We start from the raw sequence: 26,476 nt of genomic DNA on the forward strand, positions 1-26,476 counted from the left end.
AGAAAACAGTGTAGTAGTACAGTGTGTGTTTTTGTCTGTAGAGACAAGGTAATGAGAGACAGCAGAGCCTTATGAAAGGCTCCTTAAAGAGGTATAAGACAATAAGACGTAACGGGATTCTAAAAAGAAGCAAGTACATCTGACAGGGTCAGGAAGGCATATGTACATACATGGTACATGCTCCCTTTCTCTCTTTTACATGAACGAAGGCGAACGGCTTGTCATCTAGGCCAAGAGCTACTGCTAGAGCGCCTGTCCTCCTCTAAAACGAGAGTAATGGCTTCCACATGCCACTCAGACTAGTACTAACAACCACTATGGGATTAATGTCACCGGGGACAAGGGGCCTCATGAGCTCATGCTCAAGGGCTGCTAAGCCCGATAAAAAAAAAACACACAAAAAAAAACAGGGTGATTATTTTTAGTCTGTTCGATGTTTTAAAAAAAATGGTGTGCTGTGTTAGCAAATTTGTTTTTTTAAAAGGAAAAAAATATGTATTTTAGTGGGGGAGAGAAGGGGGAGTTAAAAAGAAGGGGGTTCAAATGAGATCATGCTTTGACGTAAAGCAGGGTAGACTTTAATAACAAGACCAGAGTGATGTTACATACTGCAGGGGCGCCTTCTATTCTAGCACCATAATTCATCATAAACTGATGCTTACCAATTTCAATGTAATGGAAGGGAGAGGCAGTACTACTGACAGACCGTAGGATGTAGTGTATAATATGCATAACAAACATTCACTGTGAAAAACAAAAACAGAGAGTAGTTAAAAGGGCATAGTGTAACTTGCCTTGTAAAGCTGATGAAAGCCAAACGCAATGCCCACCAAAATGATGGTGAGGGCACCATAGTCTCTCCATCTGTAGCCTGCTGGGCCTGAGGAAAAACAGAAGAAAGGGGATTTATTTAAACTAAGAACACATACAGAACATCAGATTGTGATGATGTAAGTACCTATGCACTAAATGCCATTGAAAAACATAAGCAAGCCTGACAAGCAATTGTCCACTAATTGTAAAAATTACACTGTTTATAGAAACAGGTGAAACCATGAAAGACAGGAAAACACATTCAAAGCATAGCAAAACAATTTGCACAATGATTTTTTTGGATAGACAATGATCACACAATGTGGAATTAATAATAGAGAACCTGTTAAAATAGGTTTACTGTAAAATGCTAAAGGGCTGTACTGATGCACAATATCTGAACCACAAGGGTTAAGCCCACAAAGCAAACAAGCACTGCCTATCCTGCTTCTCTAAAAATGACACCATTGTCTTTCACTTATTTTGTGGGGTGGGGTAAAGCATTTGCATATAAACCTTTAAACAACAGAAATATACAGAAAGCTAAGAGTGTGTGTGTATTTATGCATTTGGAAGTTGACTGCCTTGCTGAGTGACAGATAATATGAAAGTGTGTCATTGTGCAAGCTGTCATCTGGGTAGGCCAACTGTCTGTCAAGGTGGAAATTCCCCACTTAAGAGAGGCATTCAACTGAAAATGTCACTAAACAACAAACAGGTCTGGAGGAAACATATGAGTTTTTCTTTTATTTACTCTGGTGGGGCCAAAATGAATAGGAAATTATTAGAGGCTAGGCCACTAAAGCACACCACTGATATTCTATTACAGGTCTGATTTCACGTAATGGGTTATGTGGTACATGTTTACTGGCTTGAAGTAAGTAAACCAGATTGATCTTGCGACATAGCACTTGTGTGATTTTACATGCAAATAAAATGACAGACCCCACTGTCAGACTGGACTGTATGGCATATTATCAAGGTGAGTGCCATTTTATTCTCCTTACTCAAGGGCACGTTTCATTTCTGCTGCAGCATTGTGCGATGAACCCGTAACCTTTCCTATCGAAAATTTTGAATGATTCTCCAACATCCATATGGTAACCACATAAATTTGGGTCTTCATCAACATTATAGCTGCGATAGACTGTCACCTATCCCAGAATGCCACGCATCTGAAAGGCCTGGGAGTCCTTGGGATAGGTGGTTGACCCTGAACAAGCCTCACTGCATCACCAGGGGTCTTCACAAGCTCTTTTCCCCCTCCTTTAGGACCTTCCATTCTTCCTCTGTCTCCCCTTTTTTCTATACCACTTCCACTCTGCCATCTTCCTTTTTTTATTTGGTCACTTAAGCTGTGGAACTGTGGTCTCCATCCCCCGTTTTTCCAATCTCCTCTCAAATTTATTGGGTTCAGTGGAGGCCTTCCTGTCCTTCTACCGTGTGGAAATAGAGATCAGAGTATCCATTACTTCGACAGAGATGGATGCGGGTCCCTGTGCACCGTCCCCATAAGAAGGACATCAAAGGGAGGTAGCCCCCTCTTTTCGGCATGACCCCCCACACAAGACTCCCCGCTCTCACCTCATTATGCAGCTCCCTTATAGCCATTTTGATATAAAACCCCCCACTATGGACAGAGAGCTGTGAGTCTCCCTAACTACATGGCCATCCCATCAACATCACTTTCATTACAAAACATGAGATGCCAGGGAGTCAAGGACAGTGTGGTAATAAATGAGGGTGGAATACATCTGGAATCATTGTCATATGGGTTAAGCATTACGCGGACTTCATTCTGCATTGGTAAATCAGTGGACAGCACTCATAACCTCCTGAGGTAATAAAGATACAGGTTGCGGTGTGAGGTCTTGCCAGGGTGGAACCCCTTTGAAACAGAATGGCAAGAGACTCCATAAGCTGTGCAATGTTGTGTCTATATTTACAGTCAAGGCACATGTTGTACAGTTTACATAATTATAGCAGTTGCATGCATTTGGTGAGTTAGTGGTTTAAAATGCCCAAAGAATAAAGAACATCTTTAAAACCAATGCTTGCAATCAAGAAGCACCTATGTTTTGAACAGCAAACTCTGTTTGAGGTGAGACATGAATATCATGTATATGCTCATGTACCAAAGGGGAGAAAAGGTGCATGTACTCACTCAGTGGTGCAGGAGCTAGGTGAGTTGCATGAAGTGGATATGGGGGCCCCACAGGACTCAGAGGCAGGACTTCTTCTGTGCTGCCAGAGCGCTGGATTGCTAACTCTACTTCCTCCTCCGTCAGTCCTGGAAGCAAGACACACATCGATAAGGTATACACAGGGGATGTGAAGTGACTGCACCCTAATAGGGAAAACCCAAATTGCCCATTGGTTGTCATAATGTATGCCTAAATACTTCACAAGTTCCCAAAAAATCTTTTAGGTGCAATTTAGAGAAAGAACGGCACATCTCATTCAATTTTACCAACACACTTCTAAAAAAATGTATTTTAATTTCATATTTCTGTGATCCCATTGAGAGATTCAGGGACATCTATCAAAGAAAGATAATGCGGAAAGGTTCACACAATGAAATCTGAAACTCTGCTAGCCTATTAACTGCCACCAAAGGCAAAGAAAATAAGAGTCTGTCCACTTCTCCGGTTATATTTCCCATGTGGAGATTTCATACACCCCAGACAGCGAAAATGCATTATTTTAATTTCTTCATTGTAATGTAAATGTATTACATAATTTTGCAAATGCCAATATAATTTAATCTTCAGATCTTTTTAATGATTTTAGTGATGATTAAATTGCAAAAGGCTCCCTGATGGAGAATCAGAGGGGAGGAGAAAAAAAATCTAATATGAACATCTCCTTTTGTGGCAAGAAAGGATTTTATTTCAGGCGCCATATGCTGCCATTGCTGTGGGTTTCATCTTTTAATGAGCATCTTATTCTAAACAAAGGAAATAACAATTACAACTTCTAGTGAACTACATTTAAAAACAACATCAACCCATTTATAGTAAAATACAGAATGAGAAAGATGAGGACAACGAACCAAACCTGGATCATAATGTAGGTGTTCATAAACAGTGTTTTAACATTTACCCATTACTTCCTGTGGTCATTTTCTTTGTTTAACAACAGAAAATCCACTAATAGCCAATCTTACACTACAACAGTTTCCTCGGGATTAAAAGAGAACACATACTTAAGCTTCCACCATCCTCTGAGAGAGACACTAAACAATTAGAAAGGGTTCAGGTGCACGAGAGATGAGCAAGTTTTCAGTTATAAAAACTAGAGTTGCATCACTCATTCCCGTTTGACCTTCCAAAAGAAACTACAGTAACACATACATGGATTATGAGCTATGTTAACCTGTTAAACAGAAAGCAAATCTTTTATCAGATATCTGAAATGTAATCAGAAATCAAACTTTAACCCATCTGTGTATCAGCACACTAAGAACATAAACAAATCTTTTGATGATCTACCACCAGGCTTGCACCAAAAGGCGGTCCCTCCAGTCACCTATTTAAAACCTCAGAGGAATGGCCATGAAAATTGTTGAATAATTGAAGGCAAATATTGGCCAGCCTGTAGTCTAGAGCAGGTCCTGAGTGCCAGGAAGTGGTGAGCGCCATGTGCTGAGTTTGTGCAGTCAGACTGCACTGTCAAATAAGCAATAATGTGTCCCTGGACTCCTGAGTCATCTGACCACAGCAGACTGCATGGTGACAGACTATTGAGTGAGACATGCAGCAATCTCAGTTTCACCAAATAAGAGAAGAAATTATATAAAAAAAACTCCTTTCACCTTGAAATGTAAAGCTTCAGAACCATCCACATTTAGGCTGCTATTAAGATTAATATATGTACATCTTAATGGCTGTTCATATCTTTGATGTTGTTTATGAAGCAAAGGTTTTGTCCCCTTGCGTTAAAATAAAAACATGAAAATACACTAAATCTGTTCTCTAGTCAAATTACAGCTGTCTAAGTTGTGTTGTATGCTCTGATCTGTTTATTATTGAGGCGAAGACAACAAATGAAAGACACCTTAGATCCAAAAGAAAAATGAACAAGGTGAAAGTGAGTTTTACATATAAAAGGAAAAAAAGACAAAAGGGACTGTGAAATTTATTACAGCTTCCAAAACCTGTGGAATGACCCCTGGACCCCCATTTCAGATCGACCTGTGGGAAGATGAATTTTTTTAAGACATAAATTACACCTAATGACGACACCATAAAAAAGAACAATAATGGAAAGCTATTCTGTATTTCATTATACTGTATTATTTGGTGCACCTGATACACGCAGTGCCTGTTTATGAGTCACCGTATTAGCAGATGCTCTGCCAAAGCATTTGCTTTGACCTTGCCATTCTCATTGGGGCATGAAATTACGGTGCTGGCACCTCGATATTACAGCTATAAATACTGTAAACTGCATATCTGGGCTACGTTTTCTATTGTCTTTCAACATAAACCTGATCGGTATTTATTTAAAGGAAAACCCATTGCTCGTCAGGTTATTTACAGCTCTATTTTCAGTGGCTCATATTCTCTGGGCATTTTTTAAGGGCAAAGAGGCAGCAAGGCTCTTACATTAAATCCGTTTCTCCAATTCTGGCACTTCTGGACTTTATGGGTCAAGACCCAGCCTGGACAGCCAATTATAAAAATTGCTTACTAAAATATTTTTGGTGGTAAAAGGTGAATGCCTTTTTCGCTGTCCTTCAAGGCCTGAATTATGAAGTTGCCCTTGAGTGAAAATTACTTACATTTTGAATATCGTATTTAGAAAAAGAAATGCATGGCAGGGGTCATAAACAGATGGAGGTCAATGGGTTATTAAGAAGTTCAACCTGTTTCTCAAGCTGTACTGTGGGGGAGATTCTACATGTCATTTGATTCTGTTCAACTGCGTGAAAATGGCATGCCCTAAATAATGACCACTCTCATAGAGTATTCATTTATGTATTAAAAAAAGAGGACTCTGCTCTCATTTTCCTGCTTTATCGCCTTGCACCGATGACAAAGTAGGCAAGGCCTGGGCTAGGTGGCGCCGTAGAGTAATTTATAACCACATCAATCCCTTTACCTTCTATGCAGGCCTTGGTCATTGTCATTTTTGTCCGAGAGGTGAGTCACATAACCCCACTTACATACAGCATCCTATTAATATCCGAGATGATGAACCTTACCCTTACCTTCATACCAGGTATGGTAATAGACCAAAAGCCTACCTGTGTTCCCCATGACCCTCGACCACTAGCCCTCTACTCAGGGTGAAATCTATTAGCATTATTTATTCAACTCAATAACAACTGGGACGGTATAAAAAAATAAATAAGTAAAGCCATCATTTACAACTCAATGACAGACAATGTACTGACGTTGAATGTACCTGTATTACAACAATGAGTACTTCACTTTCCCGACCAAACTGCATTCATTGCTCAAGTAATGTCAGCTCAGGAGCTACGGTCAAAGTGACATGTTGAAAGCTGGAAAATGTTGTTGACTTTGTCCTGAGAATTTGATTTTTTGGTAATTATGTGTGTAACTACTAATTGTCTGGGCTAAATGGCGGTGCCAAAAACGGGACCCAATGCTCTTCACTTGTTACATCTGTTAATTGTAGAGGACGTAGACAGAACAATTCACTAGATGAGACTGTAGTAGATTATATTTCACTCAAACACAATAAAATTTACTTGATCTTGGCAAGGGACAAGTAAGGCCAAATTGCTTCAAGATTGCTGTGTGACAGTTTAAAATGCAATTCATTTCCTCACTCCTCTGTGAAAGAAAGAACGAAAAAAAAAAACTACTCTGGGTTCAAATCTTGATTTATATTACATCAAACTGACAAAGTTTCAATAATTCAGCCAGTTTATTTAACTTCAAGGACTCAAGAAGGGCAGTGTGAAATATTGGACTGCATAATTGCCAATTCATACCCTGAAATTGACAGTTGAAGGAAAACAGAAAATTATATTTTTCAATGAATATTGAAATAAACCACACTATTAGGTTCTCTTTGGAAAAAAGGACATGTAACCAGAGAGGCATCCTTCAGTGCAGATTAGGGCACAAATGCGCAGGGAAATAATATGCACGACTGAGATTATTGTGTAAAGATTCTGCAACATGCAATCAAAGTGGGCCCTATTTTCCCCTTCATCAGCTGTCCAGCGTAAGTATGGCAGCAAGAGGAATCCAATTTAAATTCCACTCTACCGGGAGATGGTATTGTTTCATTTTATGTGTGCTTTGACATTTCTGGCTGTTAATATAGAGTAAAATCCAGAAGTATTTACATAAATATGACATTAAACTGTATTAGAAATTAAGACTGACACATTTGCTGCAGTGACTGTGGGAGGAGGAGGATGATTGAGTTTCTGTGTCAAAGGGCTGAGAGGACAATACATGCTGGGTACTAGAGTGTTGCCCTGTTGCTTTCTGTTTAAAAGCTGTGGAAATGTGAAAAATGAAAGGACGGATATAGTCTACAAATCCTAATCATATTCAATAAATTAACAAAAAAAAAACATCATCATTCAAAACGTTATTATTAAATTACCACATTTATATATTACATACATTTTACCCATCATTTTATTAATTCAAGAATTAGATTTTTGAGATTCACTGTCTTACAAAATGTCAGTGATATAATTTATGTGTTCAAGGTCAAGATCAAATTAACATTTACCTGTAACACCTTCCTGGAACATAAACATTTAGAAATATTGCTCTGGGTGTGAGTGTTTATAATGGAAAAGAAATAAAAGAACACAACAGATACAATGCTTTATTATGATAGAGCACTTTTCTTTAATGACTCAAAGACGCTAAAGAATTCAGTGCTGTATGAATGTGCATGTGAAGCGTTATCCTGTAACAGAGTGCTCCTCAAATATACTTTGCACAGTTTATTCTGCCCTCTCTCCCTCTCCCTCTCCCTCTCCCCGATATCAATGCCCTCATGCAAATCGTGAGTTCTTGTTTAGATCTAGACTGGAACTGATTTTCCAAAATAAGTCTGCATTAAAGCATCATACATATTTCATAGACTTAAAGTGCAAGTGTAAGAGCGAGCCATTTTGGTTAGAGGAGCTCAATGGAGTTTGCAACAAGTAAGGAGGGAGTCAGGTGCAGCATGACATCATTTGGTAAGGATGAAGCCTTATTTCATTTTAAGGCACAATAGCCTTCTTTGTCAATACTTAGACAAAAAGACAAACACAAGATATCAAGAATCATTCGAGCCATATGAGACGTGTGTAGTAGCAGCAGGCAACCATGGATTTGGTTTCAGGTTACCTTTCCCAGTCACCGAGCTTTTAGGCTCACTTTTCATTGTTTGGCTACTCTAATGCTAGAGGCAAAAGCCCCTCAACAGAATGCTGTAGATGTACAGTCCCCTAAGTAAGTAGTGAACAGTCTCACAACAAGCTGAAATAAAAATACTCACCACAAAGAGTTTATCTGAGGTAAAGCCACACACTGACTGTACATTCCCTGCTCAGCTATAGGCTGACTAAGAAATGCACAGCATAATACTGCACAAATCCACTGATGCATCATATTGAACTGACTTAAATGAGTTCAGAGTAATAAATATTTTTTGCAAGTTTTTATTGCACCAACTATATTCTACCATGTGTTGGAAATATCACAGTGAATTTAAAAAAAAGTGAAGAGCCAGCAAACAATTCTACCTTCCCTGGCTTAGAAAGCCTCTCTGTGTCGTGCCTTAAATTTACGATAACAGTTAAATTAAGTAAAAGGGTTAAAATGCTGGAAGGCAATATTGATAATTCCATTGAAAACGCAGGGAGAGTATGTCAATATTAATTTTCCTGAACCCAAAGGAGCATCCCAACTGGTGTGTCATTTATTCACAGGGCCTGAATCATGTTCTCTGAAGCTAAATCGACCCCTATTAGACCCCCCAGGGCAAAGAGCTATCGCCACAACCTTTGACCCCAACAGGCTAATCTTACCAAAAAAATTAGCGCTTCTATCGCTGGCCAACCACATTTTATAGACACACATATGAATTACAGTCTTAATGCAATTTACCAGCCTATACTTTTCTCTATATTGTTCAAAAGCTTCAACTACTTCATTCAGCTGCAAGTTTCTCACCTTTTTTCTTCAAGAAGGCTTTTCTTGTTTCCAAAGGACTCTGCCGTACTTTAGGGTTCTGTAGAAATTTCACAGCAGTTGCAATCTGGGAAGAGACAAATGCGATTTAATTCTTTATAATGACATCATGTGAGAGGAAGAAGATAAGGTCTGCAGGAAACTGATGCTTTTAACAGTACAAACAACAGTCTAGACCTTCCTTATGAAAAAGGTTCATTATAAATCCAACAACAAGAAAAAAACTTAAATGGATTCCATTTGATAGTTGCTTTTACACCCCCCACACCCAGCAGTGAGGAAAAAGACCACCTGACCACTTTCCAGCTAAATGTGGTGAATGACCAAATCAGCAGTTATAAAATTAGCCCATCAAGAGTGCTGGACAAATGGACTATGGAGCTTAATTTGCTATTACCCTCTTAAAGACAAACTTCCATTCTTAAGTGCGCAAGAAGAAAATCTATACTTAATGCAGAGGTGATCATTTGTATCTAATAACTTGAGAATCCTTGGCTGAAAACTTCTGTAATTCTTCCAGTTAAAAACCTGCCATGATCAAATCACCCAGCCTGAATGTTGTAATGACTTGAAACGTTAATGCACTAGAACGTTAAATAGCATCAGAACATCAGTAGTTTTAAGTGCACTGCGTTCATCGATTCTATTATGTTTTCCTTCGAGATGCACCTTAATTTTCCAACCCAGTATGCATTTCCAAGAATTGGAGGGAGAGGAAAAAAATCTTTCACAAATGGCATTAAAACATAAATTTGAAGTGGGCGCCATGAAGTGGCGCCTCCTAAAATAGATAAATATGTAAGAACACAGAGAAAGGGGAAACACACTAGAGGGGAGGTTTCGATGACTTATTATCGCACCTGTGGTCCCCATGATTCAATTGTAAAAGTCATCCCTCTAATAGGTTGAAAGGTTTTGATTACTCTTCTTTTCTCTTAGTGTTGAAAGATACAAAGTGATTGAGCGCTCTGCCAGTGGTAATTCATTTTGGGTAATGCATTGCATATACTATGAACCTGTCTCAATCCAAAAGAATTGCAGTTTCAACTTGTTTGAGGGCTTGGGGTGGCAGAGAGGTTGTTTAAAAAGCTAGATTCTATGACAAACACAGCACAGTGGAGCATCTTTTTCTTTTTTAAACTTATGAATTTATTAAGCTTTTGCAGTGCATCCAGGGACATCCTGCAGAAGTATACTTTATTGTAAACCTTATACGCATGCAGTAACTATATAATACTTGTCACAATAGTGAATTGTATCACAATGTACCAGATTTATCCCATGAGATATGACTATTTATTTAGACACAAATTTACCATTTCACAGGGACACTACCGTGACCTTGATGTACACAAGGGTTGCTCAAGAGGTATAGAATTTCCTGGATCTCTATATGCAGAGGGCTTATTAAAGGCAGTCACCCGGAACCTTCATTGTGACAACCAGATTAAACCATTAGCGAGGTAAACCCCCAACTGGTGTTCTGGGCCAAAAGATACAGTCAAAACAATGAGAAAATATCCCTTTGATAACAAGACAACATCATTCTGCTCTTAGCAAAGCTTCCATCGCTTAAGTAAGAAAGCCAAAGACACTACTTGTGGTACCAGCAGAAACCAGAGATAATAAACACACTAAAATCTAATATTCTAATATTTATTCCGGTAACTAACAGATTGATGCAGGCCCTGTGCGAGATATTGACCTAACAGAGCAAGAATATGCTGAATGAGCAACCCTTGTTTACATTCCTTTAAAATTTCAGTAGCACAATATTGACAAGAAAATTGTATCAATGTTAACAGACATATGTATGACATCTTAGCTCAGCGCCAAACTAATGAGGTAAATGTCCATTTGGTTAAAACTGTAGTGGTAGATCTTCAGGGAGAGGAAAAGTGCAGTTCTTAGCAGATGACATAGACGCTTTGCACAAGTTCTATCTAGACATCTCAATCAATTATAACCACATTGCACAGATTTCAGTCTTGTTATTGACTTATGGATCATCCTAGTTATAGTGTTGGGTAGCACACAACTGGGCTTTTAGGGAGGTAAGATGAATAACACTATGAGGCACAATTTGGGTGACAGCAAAATATATAAAAAAATTAAAATCTGGTAAATTTCTTTTCTATGCAGAAAACTGCAATCATTTGCATTTTCAACAATAATTATGCACTTTTTTAAAGCTTTGGCTGCTATTGCTCCAGAGTGCTCCATGTTAAAAGCAATAATCTTTTCAAACCAGATAACCAATAAAGTGTCAGGTAAAGCTGAAAAAGAGGTGAAAACTCAATCATAGAAAGAGATGACATTAACCAACACACTTAAGGAGAGTGAACTTGATGAAAAAAAAGATTACAGAACTGTTATTGAGTTTGAATTGGACAAGACTTTGCACTCCACTTGTCTGAAAATTACAATTGTGATACCTCAAATTGTAAGAAATGAGAGTGAAATCCAATTATGTTCGAACCACAAGAATGGATGCCTGAGGGAATCCATGTTACCAGTTGTATATTTTTACTTTAACTAGTAATAGCACTTAACAATAATATACCACAAAACCTATAGGTATCTGTAGGTGTGCACAGTGGGGACTGAGTAGCAGTAAGTGTGAGCAGCTGGGAAATTCAGACACTGTATAGTGAAACAGTTAATCATTTGATATGATACATTTGGTTAGTTTTTTGCATTCAAAGTGTCTGGAAGAAGATGCATCAAAAGAATGCATTCAAGAGTCTTGTTTACACAAATATTTAGGCCATCTCACCACTTGTGAAGCAATAACTCAAGTCATAAAATGTAAAAAAGCAGTTTGCAACTGCAGCCTTCCTTCCTTTAGGGTTTACCACACGTTCTATCTCAGACGCTCTTTTGTTTAAAGATAGATAGATTTTGATAAAGATACTAGAGTGTCACATCTACCATTTTTACTAAACATCATTGTCATGCATTTACCAACTCCTTACTCAATGTCATCTCTACTCCACTCATCTATGTATACATTTCATCTGCAACAATGAAGAGGTTTGGAGGATGTGATTGAACTAGAAGTTAGGTGGGGGGATGCAATGGAGGGGCTAAAAGGAAATCATTAGCAAGTATAGGATTCGGTCTCAGTGTGAATCAATTCATTCCAAATTGCCCTGGCCTGTACATTTGCGGAGAAGTGCCCCTGATATAATAACAGACTGATAGACATGAACAAAAATTGTGTTAGCCTAGTTTCAAATTTCTCCCCTAAACACACATTTGGAAGACCAAAAGCGAAAGAAAGTGAGAGACGACGAAAAATGAAGCTCTATATTAATTTGGTGCTTTCATGGATGATTTGCTATCAGGGCTTGGTGTCTTAAATGACTTAACCCAATACCTTTTCTGATATCAGAGCCCTACCAGAAAGGAATTAAGTTTTAATGCAATTATTATATTTCCTTTACTCACATGACTGCTTGATGTGGCCAACAGTGCTTTTTAATCTTTTTAAAAGAGCAGCTTTAAACGCCCTTCTAATTGTGACATCTTTCCCACCTTAATGTGACCTTTAGTGAAGGAAGCAAAACCTCATGGGAGCAGCTATAGAGAATTACTGACCCTGAGAGACATCAGGAAGTGAGGTGGAGACCTGACCATTTAGCTACCATGCACTGCAGGAGCTTTAAGGGGCCTGATGGAGGTGAACCAAAAAGAACCTTTTGTTTCTTGCTTCACAGTTTCTGGTCTTCTATTTTTTGCTGTGTCTCTACAGAAAAGAGACAATTTGAGGAAAGCACATGAGTAGCTTTTACCGGAACTCAACTTTAGCATCAATTAAAATCTAATAAAGGTGTAGTGGTAAAAAAGGGGCTTATTTATACACTTGAATGGTACTGTGAGAGTAAATACAAAGGGCTGGTGTTCTGTCTATTACAGTCTCAGAATGTGGTCAATCTTTATTGAGTAGTCCAAACTTTTGAAATTTAAAGGTCAGAGTCAACATTTCAGCAGATGAAAGGGGGTCATGGAAAACTTCATTGACATTTGCTATGCAAAGGTTTAAAAATAACATACAGTGCTGTATCAGTGTCACTGTTAGAGCCATGGGCAAGGCTACAATCATGACATCAAAAGCACATTATGCAATTTTTGTAAAAAAGGGGGGGTGGGGCAGCGGAAATAAAGCTTTTTTTTTCAAGACCACTGCACGTACAGACGAAACTTTCCATTCAGCCGCATTTCTCTATCAGAGATCTGTCATCACAAACATGGAAAAGTTGAGTTGTTTAAGTGGTGAGACACACAGACGGCTAAAGCACATATGAACGAGCAAGGACACCAAATACAAAAGCTGTGCAGAGTTAAATTACACATAAATATATAGGGAAACATTATTATTTATTTCTAAATCACATATTTTATTATTTATTTATTTACTTTTCTAGATTAATGCAATTATGCCGTGACTTTTTAATGTCCTTTATACTGTACATTCAACTGGTAAAACTGGTAACACTGAACTGGATACATGGCCTAAATATGAAAGCATTTCAGTGCAGCATGAAAAAAACAGCAGTTCATGCCAACAAGTGTTTTTAAAATAACACGGACCAACAACAAAGAGATGCATTCTTTTATTCATGTGAGATCTAAAACCGAAGACAAACATGTGGCAGCAAGCCAATTTAAAACTAGCTTGAAAGATACGGTATAAAGCAGACTCTGACATTTCTTAATGTGCAACTGTCAGTGGCACTGCCTGGGGTTGCCGTTGCTAAACTAGTGAGACAGATGACTGTTTAGATAAGGACATCCCCAATGGGGCACAGAGAGCCTCGAGAGTCACGATGACTAAAGACGAGTGACTCTGTCAGTGACACCTCACTTTCCCCCACTTTAGACAAAAACACATAAAAAGACCACACTTTCCTTTTAATTCAGGTAAAAGGCCCAAACCATGAGTCTGGGGTTGCTCTGAGAGATGAGGGTCATCAGAGATTAACCCATGGCACTTTACCAGTGGGGGGTGCAAAGAGGGGAGTCGCAGTGAAGCACAACAAACTACTTAGCTACCACAAAACACTGCAGCCCCTTCTCAGCTGCAATCCAGTAATGGATACTTCCTAAGCTCCTCGATTGGTCAAAATGTTTTCATACAATAATTTAATTCAGAAACACATTTACAAAGCAGGAGTAATCAATTTTAATTAGTTGATTTTTTTTCATTCGCATAAAATTTAATGTACTGCCATCGATCTCCTTTGTTCTTTAATGCAGTGCCTCTTTCCTGTAATTCGAAGCTTTTCTTTTTTTTCCTCCCTTTTGCAGTCAGTGATGACATTCTGTGACAAGAATGAGACCACTCCCGATGCGACACCATATCAAAGGAATGTAGCTGAAAATGTGGCCATAATGTGGTTTCAAAAAAGAAAAAAAAGTTTTGTTCAAACATTCTAATAAAAATACAAAAGTATTGAGTATTGAAAAACTGTTCACTAGTTTTAATTTTCATAATCCAAAAATGGTATATGAACCAAAAACTGCTTTTAGGAAAATTCAGGTCAATGTTGTGAGGCTTATCAAAAAGTTCACATATTTAAGATATATCATATCCTAAATGGTTTCTTTTATTCTTTCTTTTTAAAAAGAAGAGACTTTTCTTGCAACAGAAATAGCTTTTAGACCATGTGTTGAATATGAAAACAGTGACATAAACTGAAACTGGTTAAAACAACCACTTTAGCCTTTGTGAATACAAAAAACACAAACCACACAGCTTTTCTTAAAACTGCTACTGCTCTGTGTTGTCCTTCATATCATCAAGGCCTGCTGGCCTTTCACATTCAATTAGTTGATTGAGGCAAAATGCAAGCGGCACCAGCAGCAAACAACGTGAAGCTTGTGTCCGAGCGACACACCACAGAAGTTGTGTTGTGGTGTCAGGAGAAGAACCTCCTCCTTTACAAGCAACTCACAGTGACAAGCCTATCCTTCTCTGTTGATCCAAACGATTCCTCTCCGTGAGGAAGCACCCACCCACAGACACACATCCTGAAACACACACACACACACACACACACACACAGCAAAGCCAGTTTAACTGAACCAGCTCAATAGCCAAATAAACCAAAGAGCTGAAGATGCAAGGAGCTGGCATCAGTCTTCTGTGCAGCCTTGCCAGCCTGCCAAATTGGCTAATAAAACTACAATAGAAAGGCCAGTGACAATAGAGAGAGGTGTCCTTTTATTGATCAAATTATTCCTTCTTGGGTACACTCTGCCACCAGATGAGAGTATGCTCACAAAGACAACTAGGCAGATTGTGACATTCCAGTGACATTGTAATCGTGTGTCAACCCTTCTCCAGTCAATAGGCTGAATGCACTAATCATGTGTCGTGGATCAGCAATTTCATGGTCTTCAAAGGGGGCCAGGAATTGGTGGCATGACCCTCCACTAAGGGTGAGACCCCTCTTTCCTTAGCGAGTGCCACAGAGAAAGGGGAGTAAAGGGACATGCATCAAGCAGGGAGAAGAGCCAGAGAAGATGAACATCGCCATCTACTGGTCAGGAGTGAAATAGGTGGAGTCAAAGGGGGGGAGGAAAGTCTGGCAGTTTACCCTTGCGGCCTGTCGTTCACTGAGACCTGTCAGAAACATTTAGACACACTTGCCAAGACAATGGGCCACACATCTACAGTGGCAGACAAGTCAGTCTGAAATCACCATCAAATGAGGGAGGAAACTTGAGGCAGTAAGCCTTTGTTTGGTTTCTGAGAAAGAGAGAAAGCTGAGTCTGTTCCTGATCACACTAAGTGACAAAGAAAAATGTTGGCCAATTCTCCGTTTCTGGAGGCGTCCAACTACCACCAAGAATCTAACCTCGAGTGATAAGCATAAAAAGAGCGTGCTGCTGACAGCATTAAAAACAACAATCATCAGGGTCAGAGAAGCAGCACTTGTCTTTCTTTTTCTTTAACCCAAACAAGACAGCACGTCACATTGAATAAATAGTTTCAACTTTCTTAAACCAGTAGGTTAAACACAACGGTGGTTATAAAAAATGTAAAAAATGACTCTTTGTATAAATGGCCTCTAAATTCAGGTTGAATTTTCAAGGTTTTTCAACATGGCTTTCCTGCAACTATATATTGTTACTTACAAACTGTAAATAACATAAGGTAGCAGTCTAACAAAGTCTATAGACACAGCTTAACATAAGGTTCATATCCTTATGTTCCTGTTTTTAGACATAAAAACAGTATTTCCATTTATTGCACAGTAAATTGAAAACAAAGCCATGCATGAAAACAAATGGCAAGGATTAATGATTAGAAACAAAAAAAAGGATTACTCTGAAAACAGTGTTGCACATCACTACTGCAAGTTTTTTGAATACGTGTCAATCAGTAGCAGTGGTCAAAATTGAACAACTAGTTTCACATAGAACCACACATGACAGTGGAAAATGCATGCTTTACCAGGCTTCTGCAAAAGAATGAGCAGAGGAAACAACCCACAGTGAACCACTATAATGTCACACAGGGTGGCGTGTTACAGTAAAGGGGCTGAGCTGGCAAGCAACTCAGCAGCAGACGCACACCTGTTCTGACATTTTCTGTCGACCTTGACACAGAAAACACATGACAATGCCACTCTCTGCATTTCAAAAGTACAGGCTGTTTGACCAAGCCCCTTCAGTTCCCCTTTTCTCATCCCCATGATACCTAAAACCACTTTCCACATACTTTTTGAACATAGCCCTGTAGATGTAAAGAGGGACAGACAGAAGTCATAGTGGGATTAAATAAAAAATAAAGATTTGGGGAGCTATAAAGAAAAGTCATGATGGGGGACAACCAAAGACCAGAGAATTGGCTGCTTTAAGTGCTGGCTGAGTTTTTCCACAGGATTGCAGGCCACCAGTACCTCCCTTAAAATCCCAAAATCCCCAGTAAACACAGTGTGGAGAAGACAGAGTGGCCTCAGCCTCTCATCTATTTATTCTGTCATCTCATTCTCACCCTTTCTTTCGAAGTTCATGACAGACCTACAATGCATCCATCTATCCAGTATTTTAATCAAAGAGAAAGCAAAGTACGGCTGCCAGGAGAGCTGCACAGGAAAACAAATGCAATCTTCCTGTTAATCACTGCATTAACAAGAAGTCGACAGTCTTGACACACACACCAGGGAAGGGAGCCAGTTCAGGTGTTGGATAATTGTTAGCTGTGCTAGTGACTACTGTTGCGTCTTTACTGTGCTGTTTGTCTTCACTCGTAGTTTTGAGAAGGTTCTCTTTGCTGAGAAGTGAAGCGCAGGTCAGCTTTAAAGAAGCATGAGGTGGGTGTCATTTAAATCAAAAGCCCAGAAAAACCCTATTCTGAAACACTATGACGATGTTTGAACCAGCTACACTGGAAACATTGTCATAGCTGGAAAAACAACAGAAACTTTTTAGAAGCCGTTCCTGGTGCCTTGGGCATTGACCTTTACTTGCAGGTGATGATTTTGACCATTTGAAACCATTGATGACTGTCAGGCTGAAGTATTCACTACGGACAACGGTACCATTTATAGACACATAAAGTTATCCTAATATTTTAAGTGTTCTATTTTAGTGGGTTTTAATCACAGTTTGTGTATTCTGTCACTTTCATTCTAGCTTGGAGTGTGGCACACTATCTCTTTTTTTCAGATTCCCCAGATAAAGCCACAATCTCAGGGCGCCACACACTGAGAAACTCTGAAATCCCATTAGCATTTTGCTTTCATTATTTTTAATCAAACCCAGAAAACCGACACATATTAATTAATACCCATTACCAGTTTTTCTTCTTTTTTTTTAGCCCCTCTCTGTGAGAAGACGTTCGGGGGGGAAAAGAAGCAATTAACTTAACAAAATAATCAAAAAAAATTGTTACAGAAATCCCTGATAAATGTCATGTGAGGTCCCGTCTAAATGTAAGAAGTGTAATACATTCTGGCTGTCATATTCCATTAAACTGCTATTACAGTCTTGATAGAACTATTAGTCACTACATTATTAATAACATTAATGTATTTACATTTTTGGTGTACAAGCCTGCTTTCATGCAATAATTTATGAAGGCGACATCAGATATGTAACGTTCCCCATCTAGGCTCTTTTGTGTTTATTATTGATTGTGAAAACAGTCAAAATTCCAAGTCTAGTACCCCTCTGCCCCCCCTTCCCCCCTACCCCTTAATGTATTGGAGTGGGCTGTTTACATTAAAGGACTGGAATAAAGTGCATTTACATCTGAAGCATAAGTTCATAATTTACATTCCAACATTTATTAGAGGTGACAAACGAGCGTTTGGTCCACTCATGCTTTTTTCACAATGCAGCACTCATTCAATCCATATAAATTACAGCTGGGCTAGGGAGTGCAAGAGCAAATTATTTTATTATATGTATGCATGTATGACTCTATAGGGGGTTACTAAGACAAACAGGGAATTATTTGATTAGGCCAACTGTGGTTAACAAAGAAAGAAATATGAGACTCAGCGATAGGCCAATCAAAATGTTTGGCCCCTATTCAAATATCTAAAATACACCGATCTTTACACTGCTGTATTACTGCAGTACATCTCAACAATGCATTTCTCTTCAAATAGCTTACCCCTAACTAGCACTAATATTATTCAATTAAAAGAAACTTGCCTAAAAGGCAGTATTATATTACATAATTAGACAGGGCAGCGTTTTCAGAAGTGTAGTTACAAATGCGCTGAGGGGATCCCAGCATTTGAACAAATATCTGGCGCTGTAGGGGAGCTTGCCGACAAATTAACAGCTAATAACTTACTGGGAAGCCAGATAAAAGAGAAAAAAATGTTCCCCAAAGTGTCAATTACAAACAATTTTTCCTCTGATTTCTACACTTGTGAAAACATGATATGCTAAAAGGCACATTGAATAGTGTGCGAAAATTGCATGATGTTCATTTCTTTCTCGCTGTCTCTCTTTTTTTTTTTTTTTGCACACTGGATTCATTCAGAGAGAAATAATTCAGCCTGAGCTGCATGACTGTTTTGGATAGCTCTGAAAGAATTAAGTATACAGCTCCCTTGTGCTAGCTGGTCTGAGAGGAGACAGACAGACAGGTGCAGGAGACAGGGGAAATGAAGGGGATTCAATCAAATTCATGTTCATTAAAATCAGAGGAATCACAAAAATTAGAAAGATGCTGACAAATCAAAGGGTCTCAGTACCTGAATTACCATAGTCATTTACTTATTAAAGCCAGGATGCTTCCTGTCAATCAAAAGCCAACACATTCTCCATTTGCGGCGGAAAGCCACCGTAATTGCTTCTCATACTAATCAACACAACTTGTGTAATTATGCCTTGAAAGTGACATTGGAGGCTGAGAGCGATGTGAGCAGTCTTGACAGCAGAGACATCTCAGATTCATCAGGAGATTTCCAGCCTCGCTGCAAGGAGACAAGCCACTCTCGGACCAAGTTACTCACTCAAGCAGTTTACAACCATAAACACAAAGAAAAGACGATAAATCAAGATGAAGTAATTACAAAGCAGAATAGAGAGTATAAAGGAAGCTCAGCTCAATAAGGCCACTTTCCCAAGTATATTGAGGCAAAATGACTACGCTGTAATTAAACTGGTGTCGTATTTCTATCATTTCTTAAGTAAACATATTGTGACAGTTCACTAAATTGTGGGAGAATAGGAAATTACAGCTCTGTTACCATGCCGTTTACATTAATATACTTGCTGAGACAAAAACCCTACAAATAAAGCCCTAAGTATTCATTAAAGTTTATTGAATTCAGCTTAATCATAGACTTTACATATGTCTCCAAAATGAACTTTGCGTAGAACTAGCTTCAGCATTCCTCTGAGCACTGGAAAACTATCCAAACCATATTCCCAGGCTGCATCTGTCACCAGTCACACTGCGGCTCAGCAAGGAAGGTCAGAGCGAGGTCAAATTACTGCAACAAATCTAGAGCTGCGGGTTATGACATGAAACTCTATCTACATAAAATATGTGTATTATTGACGCACAGTGACAACGGTTTCTTCTTTATTTACTATGAACTTTATGGTGAATTAAAAGCCTTCCATGGCTTTCACTAGAAAAACAATAAAAATGCTATTGTCTGGGTTGGCAAATGCAGATCTAGTCCGGCTCATCGCACAAGGCAGAAACCACAAAATAAAAGTAATTTATAAAAAGGGTTGGACTCATCTGTGCTCATCATTTTCAAAGACGTGGGTGGAACCATAGGGGGAGAAAAAAAAGTCACCAACATCAAAAAGAAGTCAACTGATAATTCTGGCATACTATGAGGGGAATAAGCGTAATGATTTCATCTGTGAACAGAAATGAAGATGAGAGATTTATTGCTCGTAAAAAAGTTCAAACGAGAGAAAAACCAAAATCCTTGTCTGTGTCATTCCTCACTCATGACCTCCAAACTTTAGCACATGTTGTAGACAAAGTCAAAAATTGCTCTTTTGTGGGCAAATACGAGAAAAACAAGTACAGTTACTGACATAGAAAACAGAGGCTTTTACAGGAAAAGCCTTTATGATTCACCCTCTGTGTTCAACTCTAATGAGTCAAAAAGTGTGACCTGCACTTAAACAAGAAGTCACAGCCAGAAGCTGTAAACTCATTTTCCCCATCCAAGCCAGCAGCGTCGGCAGGACCTGGAAGATGTGCTCCGAGCATGCACGATAAATCTGACGTGAAATCATAATCATAAAAGCAATTAGCTGACCCTGCGCCACTCGTCCTTGGACATGACAGTGAGAATTCATACTGAGTCCTCTAAGGAGGCTGGCTGCTGGTGTTGAGCGAGGAGGGGAAAAAAGTGCAACACAGCAACAATAAAATGGAGGGCCCTTCCTGTATCATTAACCACTGAAACAAACAGCGCATGATGCACAATGAGTGCTGTGAAACAGAGAATTGAGCATTTATGCTTTTCAAAGAAAAAAAAAAAACGTCACCACAACCACTGAAACGAACTGTGGTGTATAGAAGCTCCTTTTGTCAGTCAATAGGTAACGGTATGATCCATTCTCAGCATTACACCACACTGTTATTACGTAACATTCCAAATGTAATTACTTAGAATTAAATAACAAAAAATGTGAAGACAGCTGCTTTCAACATATGCGTTCTGTTTCTGCACGGCATGTTCACAGTCAGCATCATACAGAATCTTTTGACGATGAGCAGTCGTCAGTTTTATTCAACACTTTTTCTTCAGCAACTAAGAATTTCAGAGATCTCTGTTCTTACACCCTTACATGTACACTTACACACGCAGAGAGAGTTACTCGACATCACTTCCCACTCAGTAATTACAGCGAGGCCGAACTAGTGGCTGCCACCTAGTGACCGTCTTCCCTAATAATCATGAAATATCTCTATGGCTCGCGCCCCCACTCGGACCATAATTCTCCTTTACTGCAGACAGCTCCAATAAAGGATTACAATTACAATTAAAGTAATGAGCAAAGAGGAAAAAAGGAAAATCTCAGAGAAGGTTCCCTTGACTAACTAAATGGTAGCCTAGTTTCTTGACAGAATGGAGTTACCATACCAGACTCATTACAGGCTCCCATTTCTTATTCTGCCCCAATAATTAATTTGGAGTGTGTTGAAACTTGGAGTTCTGAAAAATTAAAGTAATGGTTTTAAAAGTGATGAATGTGAAATGAATTGAAATATGAATTATCAAATAAGAGTTTAACTTCTTGTTATTTTTGCTTTATGGGGGCTAAAATGTGATGGTGCACTCGCTAAAAATGTATGTATGTAATGTTTAGGGTTTTGGCAAATGTAGGATCTTGACTCGGAAAACACACACTCGCACACAATAGACTGGTGTGAAAAAGGATATAGCTCTCCTTAAATTCATGTTCCATGGGGAATGTCATTAAAGAACACAAAAATATCTGAGTCAAGACCCGAGAGTAACCTCTGACTTCCTGGTATCACCACTGTTTTAGATTTGTGTTACACCCACACATAAGAAAAGAAAAAAAAGTCTTTGCAGTGCTAACATATGAGCAACATCTGTCTTGCTTACAAATCACCAGGCTCAGCAAAAGAGCTGTCAGTGAGGGAGAGGTGAAATGAGGAGAAAAAGAATCAGAGAACAACAAAAGGGCACTGAAGATACAGTGTCTTTGGCTATACCAACTGGCAAGTCCTCTGCCAAGCAGCCAGGTGTCCCACAACTCCTGCACTTAACTGCTGTTCCTTTATTCCTCCTCTATATGAAGACGGCTATTGCAGTGGGGCTACGGAAATTTGGAGACTGCTGAGCCAAAACAGATCACTTCAAAGAAGCTTATTTAACGCTTGCTAAATTTTTCATCACAGTCGCTTAATATCCTGGGGAAGGAGAGCTTTTGAAGTTGCTGTGAGACCGGGGATGTTCTTTATACAATTCTTTTTCCCCTCCCTTTGCTGTACTAAAATCCCCAAACCTAAACACATAACACACACCCAGTTCACACACTGTTGATGGCTACATGCGCAAACACACATTGAGTTGTGCAAATGATACAGATGGATCTCCTGCACATATAAACCACATGTTTGCACACAATTATTAATGTAGTATAAGAAAGAAACTGGCCTAATGCAACTAGCATTAAGGATTCATTCTGGTGAGGGGTCCCCTGGATCACCTCCACACACATGATCCTTCACACACATGCACACAGTAACAAATAGCTTCTTTGTGCATGTCACAGCAATAACTTTCTCTGCAGTGACAGCGTTTACTCTGCATTGTCCTGGATGTTCAGGACATAGAATGTCAGTACACCTGCATTAGAGTGCTTGATAAGAAACACTTTCACTTATATTTTGAGCTGCATCAGTTGATTAACAATTATTTTTCATGTGTTTTTCATGATATTAAACTAATTAATAAAAAACATTAAAAATGAAATAAAGGTTAAAAAAATACATATACCTATCTATTCTGATGTAGCCTCATATCAGGACTATATGTGTGAATATATGTCAATATATCTGCCATTCTGAAGGGAAAACATTTTCACATAAATATTGTGTTCTATGTTTTTGGGGGGATCTAATATCAGTCTGCGCAAAATGACTGATTGAGATGAGATGTGAGCACAGGGTGTCACCATAGTGAGAGAGCACAAAGACTAGGAAAATACCAGCAAGAGACTGGCAGGGGTAATGGCCATTGCAGGGATGAGTGGAAGGTGGGAGGGGGGGGCGGAGATTATAGACGGCAAGAGACAGGATGAGAGCGAACAAACAGCAGCGCCAGAGGCAACAGCAGTGGCTGGCAGGGACTGGTATACCAGTCAACCATGGAGTGCACGCTTACATAGGCTCTCCCACCCTTTCTTCTCTCTCTCTCTCTCTCTCTCTGTAACTGCAGGTCTACATCTGCCCCTCTGGCCTGTATGGTGGCAGAGGCTGTGGCACTGGCCCCTGAGCTGGGCCCTCCTGCCACGAAGGAGAGCCCAACCCGTGCAGTGTGCCAGGGCCTGCTGATCTGGGCGAGGTGAGTCAGAACCTGTTAACATGACTGGTGTCCCCAGTCTGACACACTGGCTTGTCTGACATGCACATGTGCACATAAATGTTATACAAACGTGTGTGCTCTTTCTTTCTCTCTCTCTCTCCCTCTGCCCTCCCAACCCTGCCAGCACTCCCTTTCCTCTCATCCAGATAAAATCCTTTCAGACACAAATTTCAATTATTCACCTCATCCAAATAATGCCATGTGACAAGAATTATCCCTACTGTAATAATCCACTTAACTGGGAAAGAGCAGCTCATCAAAAAGAGAAAGGAGAAAAGGGGCTGGAAGTAAGGGTGGTGGTGGTGGTGGGACTTGTCAACCAGTCTCGAATCAGGACCCTCATAACAAGAATTTCTTCCCTTTTTGAGGAGGCAGTCTTGAAGCGCACTGGGATGATGAAATTGAAGTAAATTGAAAGAAAGCCTGGGAGAATGCTCCCACAATCAATAACCCCAGGATTAAATTAGCCTTGGCATGAAGGGATGATGGGGGGAAGATGAAGAGTGAATGGTGGTGAATGACATTGAGACATGTAGGCTGAACAATATAGCACTTCTCTAACCTGGCTGCTGTGCCCATACAAGGACAGTGAATGTACCTGGGACGCATTCCATCTCACTTAGCAATAACAACATTCCTGGTTATAATCATCACTTGTGCCAGCTATGTCTCATAAACACTCTCTTTTACACATTATTTAAAAACAACTGATCTGAAGTCTAATTAAATGTTACCCTTTGTTTGCATTATCAACTTGAAGTGCTTATTTTGATTGCATTGGAAGCTATTTTAGTAAGATACCACAGTTTTTAATCAACTTCATCATAGCCATTTTTTAACACTCTTCTCTAAGGACAAAAACATTATTCACACTAATTGGCCAGTTCAAAATCTCCCTGTTCCCAAGTGAGAGCCCTTACACACATTAATAACAGTACACTAAACAAAGGACAACAAAAGGTATGTTGTCAAAGTTTCATTCTATACAAGATTAAAGTAACTGCCACAGTTACTATGGATGTTTTTCAATTCTTTTTCCTCTCCAAAAGGCAGGGAACATAAAGTACACTTTCATTATGGCTTGGGGACACCAGTGTGAAACTAAAGTGACTGTCTGCTAATTGGAAGCCTTTAACACTGGATTTCCCAGGGGAACATGTAATATTCCCTGATTAGCCAAATAAAAGTCTTTAAATCTTCAGTAAAAGCAATCTCAATGTTCCTGCAAGAATTTGCAGGCATTTGTTCTTTAGAAATATAACAGCCAATGACCTAACATTGATCACAGGGAAGGAACATTAGCAGTGTTAATGAACCTGCACCCTCTAAAACATTAGTATAACCAAAGCATGTTCAATGTATTTTAACCTTTCAAATTAATGTATTTAAAGTTTTCCTTTTGTCTACATAAAAACGAATTGTATAAAGTGAAATTGTTCCATTTTTTCCCACAGGATTTGAAATGTGCTTGTAATTCTAGTCATTACTGCATTAAGAATCAATAATCCATCTTAAATACTGAATCCTTACCAATGCTTCTCTGGGGCGAGCTGCTGCATCATCTCCAGGTGGAAGGCCAGACTGAAAAGATAAACAAACACTGGTATGAGAGTGCCATCTACTGGAGAAAAGTGATGTTGACTTGAAGGTTACTTAAACATAAAAGCACAAAAACTTTTACTATAATACATCTGAAAGCTTCAATCACCCTCTAACTTTCCAAATGTCTAGCAGGACAGTAATAGACAGTATAATTCCTGTCACATGAGTTCCATTAACAAGTCATTGATCAAGCAGTATTTAATAAATACAATAAGATTAACTATTGGAGTTACATTTGTCTAGCTTTCCTCAGCCATATATAACAATGAGCTGTGGGGACAGAACCTGGATGCTCGTCCACAGATACTTATAGATGTTACAGTTCCAAGTTTACACGTAATAGTTCGTAAATATTATTAATGCAACAAAAGACGATCACAGTTGTATGAGTCTGTGGGATTAGCGTATACACTCTATATTATGGTGTTTCACTTCACAACTACACATAATTATTCGGGATCATATGTGATTATTCCTACTGAAATTTGGACAAATGTAATGGTATGAGCAAAGTATAAACTCGTGGATCAGTCAGTTGTGAATTTTAACGAGCTACCATTTCCTGTGACAGCTGTTTTCTTGCAGTGACCAGAAATTGTTAGAACATTAAACCAGCGATGTGTTAGCAAAGGTTCCCAACCAACACACATGTTTGGCTAACAGTGACCTTTCCACTGCAATTATCATTAACTGCATATAATCAGACACAAGGCTACGTGGTCACATGAAAATACGCCGCTACACTGACCATAGTAAACAGCTAGTCGAATACATAGGCAAGCCGCAATATTTTTGTCAACATATAGTTCGGCCGAAGAACCAAATGTTTCCACTTTTCAACCCAAGCATGTCTGAAAGAGAACTTTTGCTATCTACAGTAACCTAGCTAGCATGCTAACTGGCGTGCTAACCTCGATAGCAGAGCGGTCATTAAAGCACCTAACAAAAGTAGTGGCATTTAGAAGCGACTACATAGTAGTACAATAGAACAGTTCGTTCTTGTATCAGGGAATCAAGGTGTAAATGATTTCTTTGCATGAAGAGACCTGTGTTGGTGGATCTGGTTGGTCGGCGGATGCCATCCTTCTATCCCCTATTTTCTAAAGGCTGCTCGAGTGAACGGCGTTCGATTGCTTTTTCCTGAGCACTTTTAAATACACAGTTAAAAGGTTAATTTTTTGTTCATTTGTTTTTTCTATAACCACACTTTCATTAGAAAATATATATATATATTTACTATTGTCTTTCAATAACGTTGTGAGGTGGCACTCAGACTTCTTTCTTATTTTCGTTTCAGTTTTGCAATTATGTAACTAC

General features: G+C 39.1%; 1 protein-coding gene across 1 annotated transcript in view; it reads right to left on the reverse strand.

Moving 5' to 3' along the window:
- The window catches only part of pex14 (peroxisomal biogenesis factor 14), a 40,318-nt gene extending 13,868 nt beyond the window's left edge, over positions 1-26,450 (reverse strand). The window contains exons 1-6 of the mRNA XM_028410645.1: positions 26,397-26,450; positions 26,206-26,306; positions 25,088-25,138; positions 8,976-9,060; positions 2,978-3,103; positions 795-880 (exon numbers count right to left, since the gene is read on the reverse strand). Coding sequence (XP_028266446.1) covers positions 795-880; positions 2,978-3,103; positions 8,976-9,060; positions 25,088-25,138; positions 26,206-26,241 — 384 coding nt within the window. The 5' untranslated portion in view covers positions 26,242-26,306; positions 26,397-26,450. The remainder of the gene's footprint in view (positions 1-794; positions 881-2,977; positions 3,104-8,975; positions 9,061-25,087; positions 25,139-26,205; positions 26,307-26,396) is intronic.
- Between the last annotated feature and the right edge of the window lie 26 nt (positions 26,451-26,476).

Source organism: Parambassis ranga, chromosome 7 (genome assembly GCF_900634625.1).
Source record: "Parambassis ranga chromosome 7, fParRan2.1, whole genome shotgun sequence".
Classification (NCBI taxonomy): domain Eukaryota; kingdom Metazoa; phylum Chordata; class Actinopteri; family Ambassidae; genus Parambassis; species Parambassis ranga.